The sequence below is a fragment of the Rosa chinensis genome, chromosome 2 (genome assembly GCF_002994745.2).
Source record: "Rosa chinensis cultivar Old Blush chromosome 2, RchiOBHm-V2, whole genome shotgun sequence".
NCBI classification, from domain to species: Eukaryota; Viridiplantae; Streptophyta; class Magnoliopsida; order Rosales; family Rosaceae; genus Rosa; species Rosa chinensis.
This window is the reverse complement of record NC_037089.1, coordinates 85,086,672-85,092,999: the sequence shown is the minus strand read 5'-3', so window position 1 is coordinate 85,092,999 and position 6,328 is coordinate 85,086,672. Positions and strand designations below refer to the sequence as shown.

At 39.2% G+C, this 6,328-nt stretch overlaps 2 protein-coding genes across 3 annotated transcripts; both read right to left on the bottom strand.

Moving 5' to 3' along the window:
- Positions 1–309: 309 nt before the first annotated feature.
- Positions 310–2,690, bottom strand: LOC112186062 (2-methylene-furan-3-one reductase). Of its 2 annotated transcripts, none has more exons than XM_024324409.2 (4): positions 2,152–2,690; positions 1,292–1,669; positions 1,029–1,188; positions 310–755 (listed from the first exon to the last, which is right to left on the bottom strand). In XM_024324409.2, exons 1-4 carry the CDS (start codon positions 2,374–2,376, stop codon positions 487–489), a joined length of 1,032 nt encoding a protein of 343 aa, XP_024180177.1. In that variant the 5' UTR covers positions 2,377–2,690; the 3' UTR covers positions 310–486. The 2 variants fall into 2 exon arrangements, with proteins under 2 accessions (XP_024180177.1, XP_040370316.1); XM_040514382.1 differs by lacking the exon at positions 2,152–2,690 and adding an exon at positions 1,790–1,999.
- A 321-nt stretch (positions 2,691–3,011) lies between these two features.
- Positions 3,012–5,230, bottom strand: LOC112186063 (2-methylene-furan-3-one reductase). The gene is made up of 4 exons (XM_024324410.2): positions 4,889–5,230; positions 3,972–4,295; positions 3,704–3,863; positions 3,012–3,425 (listed from the first exon to the last, which is right to left on the bottom strand). The coding sequence occupies exons 1-4, from the start codon at positions 5,105–5,107 to the stop codon at positions 3,160–3,162; spliced, it is 969 nt and encodes a 322-aa protein (XP_024180178.1). The 5' UTR covers positions 5,108–5,230; the 3' UTR covers positions 3,012–3,159.
- Positions 5,231–6,328: the final 1,098 nt, after the last annotated feature.

Here is a 6,328-nt window from a genome sequence, read left to right as displayed (position 1 = left end):
CAAAATCATATTTTTTTCATGTGCTATAGCCTCACTTGCATCGATATGTCCATATTAGCCCCACTTGCATGGATAAGGTCCCTGGCCTGGCATATATATTTTGTTTAAGGTTTCAATTTTTTTGTTTTTAGGCCGAAGTGGTCCTACGTTTCGATTTTGAGTGTTTTGACAATGCATCTAGACACCTTAGCTCCTGAAGTTAAATCATTTAGTGTACCAACATGTCTTCCAAAAACTTATCAAATTTGATTTCCGACTGAGGATCCTCTAGCAAGTATCATACAGCAAATACAAAACAATAACTATAGGTTTAGTAGGAACAAAGCAAACAGCAAAGAAAGTAAAGAAGCTCTTATTCTACATATTAAACAAGCATCTCCTACATCCCCGTATTACAAGTCTTCAAGCAACTGCTGCATACACAGTAAAAATGGACTCAATCTTTAATAGAATCCTAGATTAATATAGACACAGCAAGTCTCAATCTCATGGGATAGGGTACACAACCACCTTTCCTGTAGCTCTAGAAGTCTCACGGTAACCAAGTGCTTCAACAACTTTAGAAAAGGGATATGGACCTGTGGGATCAAGTACTGGCTTCACCTTCCCGCTCTCCAAGTAAGGCTTCAGTTTCTCCAAGATAGACCCTGTAGGGGTGAGCACAAATCTGAACGCCGGAGGAGTTACTGGACCTATGACTATTGTCACTACCTTCCCACCTTCCTTCACCGCCTTCACTGCCTTGTCAGTCTGCCCTGTTTTGTTTTGCAAATACAATATATCATATCAGTCACCATAGTCCAATTCATTCATTCCGGGCAAATCATTAGGTGATAACCCCATTGACTAGTACATTTGATTGTTTCAGTATGAATACAAGATAAATCTACACCTCTATCATCTTAGAACTGTTCTAATCAGCTATTTGTTGACAATCAAATTATCAAAATATCAGCACAGAAAAGATGACTAAAATAGCTCCGTGCAAGCGAGCTTATTCAAACAACAATGGAGTAGAAGAATCTTACCAACTGCATCATAGACTACATCAAATTTCTCTGGCAGGTCTTCGATGTTTTCCTTGGTGTAATCAATAGCCAAATCCGCACCCAAGCTTCTTAACAAATCCAGTTTTTTAGTGCTTGCAGTAGCTGCTACTTTGGATGCCCCAAAAACATGTTTAGCTAGCTGTCTCACATAAAAGTATATATTCTCAATTACTCTGAAGCCAAAATTAGTATTGGACACTGAAACTGTAACAAAGTTCAAGCATCATGAAATCGGAATGTACCTGAATCACATGTGTTCCAACACCCCCAGAGCCTCCCAAAACAAGGACGGATTTACCAGCCGAAAGCTCCGTTCTTTCAAGCGCTCCATACGCAGTCTCAATAGCTAAGGGAAGGCCAGCAGCTTCAATAAAGCTCAGATTTTTGGGTTTGAGAGCCAACATGGTTTCTCCTGCAGCAGTGTACTCTGCCAAAGACCCCAGCCTGTTTGGTTTCACCAATGCTTTCTCATTGAGATCCCCATGGCTATTCTTAGCATGATATTGGGGAATCTCATTGCTATTACTCAAACAAGCATACACTTCATCCCCCACTTTAAACTTCTGCACTTGGCTTCCTACCTTCACCACCACACCAGCCACATCATACCCTGGAATTGTCTGCAAACCAAATTGAAAATGAACAAATAAACAAAGGTAACTTCTTCTGTTGTAGTAGAAAAATCTCAAGGTAAAAAAAAATCTCCCACAGAAAAAAAGTTTAATGAAATGTGATCATACCCTGGAATCATCTGCAAACCAATTGAGTGAAAATTTGACAAGCATACAAACAAAAGTAACTTCTTTTGATACACTAGAGAAAAGTCAAAGGTAACAGAAGTTCAATAACATGCCTAAAGTAATTTCTTTTCTACTTTCTGATGTCTTTTTTATTCATAGGTATAACAATGAGATATGATCTTTTATGAAAACAGACAACTACATAGAGACAACAACATCTCACCCTGCAAGAAAGAGAATGATACCATCTTCTGCTTTAATTTCCTAAATGATTAAAAATACGAAATTTTACCCCAAAAAGAAAAAAAAGAAAAGAAAAGTAAGCATTGGAAAATGAGAGGAGAAAGATTAGGGTGACTCACAGGTAAGGTAGTATCACCCTCTATGTCCTTGTAGAGACCAAGAGCCCTTCTGGAATCCAGTGGGTTAAGAGAAGCAGCAACCACCTTGATCAGCACCTGGTCCTCTTTAATTTCAGGAACAGCCACATTTGGATCAAATTTCAGAACATTTGCAGTTTTTCCATACTCTGAATAGACCCAAGCCCCATATACAGAGGGTATGTACTCACTTGGAGCTGCAGCCATTGATGATTGATGTAGGGCAAAAAGTAAAGCTTGCAGTGGCAGACGTTTCCAGAGTGCGCTTTATAGAACTAATAGGGTGAAAGTTAAGAAAAATGTGTAAGCTGCCATCTTATCATGGGAGGTATGCATCTAGATGGATCATTGTCCAAATTCAAAATTGTTGTATGAACGTAAGCAGTGACAATTGTGAAAAAACGAAATGAACGTAAGCCGTGACCATATCATCCAAGGTTTGAATGATCTGTCTTCGGTTTGATGTATGAATTTTCATGCCAATTGTGACTGTGCATTAAGAATTTTAGTCACACTATCTCTTGAAGTTAATTATAAAGAAGTACGAATTTCTAGGGTCCAATTATGTGTACCAAAAACTTTTTTTTTTTTTTTTTTTTTTTTTTTTTTGACTTTGTCAAGGGGAACCCAAAGGCTTCCTAGGCCCAAGATAAACCCCTTCGGCGCATGTGAAATGCTCCAACTGTGCATTGCAGCACAGTGCCTGGCCACTTTGACAGCTTCGGGATTCGAACCTAGGTTGGGGAGCACACCCAACTAGGCAAGAACCACTAGGCCACTTGCAGTGGTTATGTGTACCAAAAACTTAAATCACTGACTGAGAATCCTCTAGCAACTAGTCATGAAGCAAACGCTACAAAATGACAATTTATTGAGCACTCATTGTTACAAGTCTTCAAGATTAAAACATACTGCTGCAGACATACAAGGACGGAAATAGAGTCGATTTGCATTTAGAGTCATAGATCATCTACACATACAGTATCAACCTCATGGGATGGGATATACAACCACCTTTCCTGTAGCTCTGGAACTCTCAAGGTAACCAAATGCTTCCACAACTTTAGAAAAGGGATATGGACCTGTGGGATCAAGCACTGGCTTCACCTTCCCACCCTCCAAGTAAGGCTTCAGTTTCTCCAAGATAGACCCTCTAGAGGTAAGCACAAATATGATAGCTGGTGGCGTTGCTGGACCTACTATTGTTACTATCTTCCCGCCTTCTTTCACCGCCTTTACAGCCTTGTCAGTCTCCCCTGTTTTCGTTTTGCAATTACAATATATAACATCAGTCACTAAAGTGTTCTAATTCATTCATTGCTACTAAACCATATTAGATTATCTCCACATTTAAATGTTTGATCAATTTCAGTACTTGACAGGTGCCTGTTTATCCTTGATAAATCTTCGCTCTCTATCAACAGTTGTTATATTTAGGTTTCCATTGATATACGAAAGATCAGCACAGAAAAGATAACTATACTCGCAAAAAAAAAAAAAAATCTGAGACAACAAGGGAATAGAAGATTCTTACCAACTGCATCATACACTACATCAAATTTCTCTGGCAGGTCTTCAATGTTCACCTTGGTGTAATCGATAGGCAAATCAGCACCCAAGCTTCTCAACAAATCCAGTTTCCTAGTGCTTGCAGTAGCTGCCACTTTGGAAGCACCAAACACATGCTTTGCCAGCTGCATCACATAAAAGTATACATTCTTATTTATAATTGTTTGAATCCAAAATTATTATTACAAGCTGAAATTGTAACAAAGTCCGAACATGATGAAATCAGAATGTACCTGAATAATATGTGTTCCCACACCCCCAGCGCCTCCCAAAACAAGGATGGATTTACCAGCAGAAAGTTCGGCTCTTTCAAGCCCTTCATAGGCAGTCTCAATGGCTAAGGGAAGGCTAGCAGCTTCAATAAAGCTCAGGTTTTTGGGTTTGTGAGCCAATATTCTTTCTTCTGCAGCAGTGTACTGTGCCAAAGACCCAAACCTTTTTGGGTTCACCAATGCTGTCTCATTGAGATCCCCATATACTTCATCCCCCACCTTAAACTTCGTTACTTGGCTTCCTACCTTCACCACCACACCAGCCACATCATACCCTGGAACTGTCTGCAAACCAAATTAAAAATTAATAAATAAACAAACACACTTAACAAAGTTAGCTTCTTTGTTACAATAGAAAATGACAAGCTAAACAAATTTCCTATACAGAAAGAAAGGAAAAAAAAAAAAAAAAAAGACGAAATTTGATCATACCCCGGAACTGTCTGCAAATTGCAAACCAAATTAGACTAAACAGAAGCATACTAACTAACAGAAGTAGCTTCTTGCCCATACAGTAGAAAAATGCCTAAGGTCATAAAAGTTCCTTAAAAAAACATGCCTAAGGTAACTTCTTTCATACTTTCTGATGTCTTTGTTTCTTAAACAATGGAGGATATCATGGGTGATAGTGATATATCAGGCCTTGGGTTCCCATTCTACCAAAAGAAAAATAAACAATAAGATATGGTCATTTATAACAAAAAAGACCAACCATATTGAAAGATCAAACAGCACCAGACAATATTTCACACTGCCTGAAATAGAAAGATAACATCTTTGGATAGAAGTCCCAAAGGTTTGACAATATATATAAATCTTAATCCAAATAACAAAGCAAGGCAATTGAGGAAGATGAAAGGGGAAACAGGGTGACTCACAGGTAGGGGAGAGTCAGTGTCCTTGAAGTAACCAAGAGCCCTTTTGAAATCAACTGGGTTAAGAGAGGCAGCAACCACCTTGATCAGCACCTGATCCTCTTTAATTTCAGGAACAGCCACACTTGGATCAAACTTCAGAACATCAGAAGTTTTTCCATACTCTGAATAGACCCAAGCCCCCATTAGAGAGGGTATGGAGTCACTTGGAGCTGCAGCCATTGATGAATGGTGTAGTGCAAAACGTAAAGCTTCTAGGGGAAGAGGTTTCCAGAGAGGGACTAAATTAGTGAGTGCACTTTATAGAGTTGGGTGGTTGGTAATTGAGAAGCATGTGGTTGCTTGCCTATTTATGACAAACTTGAAAGTGCATCTAGATGGATTATTATCCAAACAAACTAGTGAAACTGCATTTGGATAGATTTTCAACTTTAGATTCATTGAAACAGTGCGTAGTACAGTATGCAAGATATGAAATTCTGGGCCTACCGTTCTGTGAGTTGAGTGAGCCATGTGAAGTTGTTAAGCTGAACAAGCCCATTGGGCCACTGGCAACTCATATCCAACATGCCTAGACCATACTTTTTTTTTCCCCTTTTTTTCCTCTTTCAGACCAAGATTGCTTCTGTTGAGACAGCCCACCACCTTTTTTTTTAGTACTCTTTCTCTATGAAGGTCTGGTCCGCAATTTTATCTTGGTTTAAGACTTTTTCCTGGATATATCTGCTTTCTTCTCTTACCCACTACAACATGATTTTGGTGCTCAATTGCAATTGCTTTGGTGGGAAATGATGGGAGCTGGCTTCTACTCTCTTTGGAATGCTAGAAATTCTATTCGTTTTGATGAGCGTCGTTTAACGGTTGATTATTTGATTCACTCTATCAAGCTGCAAATTCGAGAGGTTGACTCTTGGGGTTTTGGAATTATGCGTAACTCAGTAGATGAGCTTTGTATTTTTAGTGCTCTTGGAATCAGTGGTAGAGCCTTAAGAACACATCAAATTCATGAAGTAAATTGGCTTGCTCCTTGTGCTTTTCAATTAAAGGTTAATACTGATGGTGCTGCTCGTGGGACGCCAGGGCTTGCTGGCTATGGAGGTATTTTTCGTGATCACTTGGGCAATTGTATGGGTTGTTTTGCTGGTTCCATGGGTATTGCTACTGCCCTAGAAACAAAGCTTCAAGCTATTATTCATGCAGTTACAATAGCATCAAGAAAATGATGGAATTCTCTCTAGATTGACTGTGATTCAGCGGTAGCAATTCACTTTCTTGCCAATAATAATTGCTCAGTCCCTTGGCGTCTATCTGTTGATTGGGTCAATTGTTGTACCATTCTCTCCTCTATGCAGATATGTTTTTCACATATTTATCGAGAATGGAATCAAGTAGTTGACTGCTTAGCTAACTATGGGGTGGATCATGAGGGGCATTATTGGTGGG

Coding starts and splice junctions, on each gene's coding strand:
- LOC112186063 (XM_024324410.2), bottom strand. CDS start 5,107: ATGGCTGCAGCTCCAAGTGACTCCATACCCTCTCTAATGGGGGCTTGG. Junction 3,864..3,971: donor TGGGAACACATATTATTCAG/GTACATTCTGAT, acceptor TATGTGATGCAG/CTGGCAAAGCATGTGTTTGG. Junction 3,426..3,703: donor TGTAGTGTATGATGCAGTTG/GTAAGAATCTTC, acceptor AAACGAAAACAG/GGGAGACTGACAAGGCTGTA.
- LOC112186062 (XM_024324409.2), bottom strand. CDS start 2,376: ATGGCTGCAGCTCCAAGTGAGTACATACCCTCTGTATATGGGGCTTGG. Junction 1,670..2,151: donor AGGGTGATACTACCTTACCT/GTGAGTCACCCT, acceptor TTTGGTTTGCAG/ACAATTCCAGGGTATGATGT. Junction 1,189..1,291: donor TTGGAACACATGTGATTCAG/GTACATTCCGAT, acceptor TATGTGAGACAG/CTAGCTAAACATGTTTTTGG.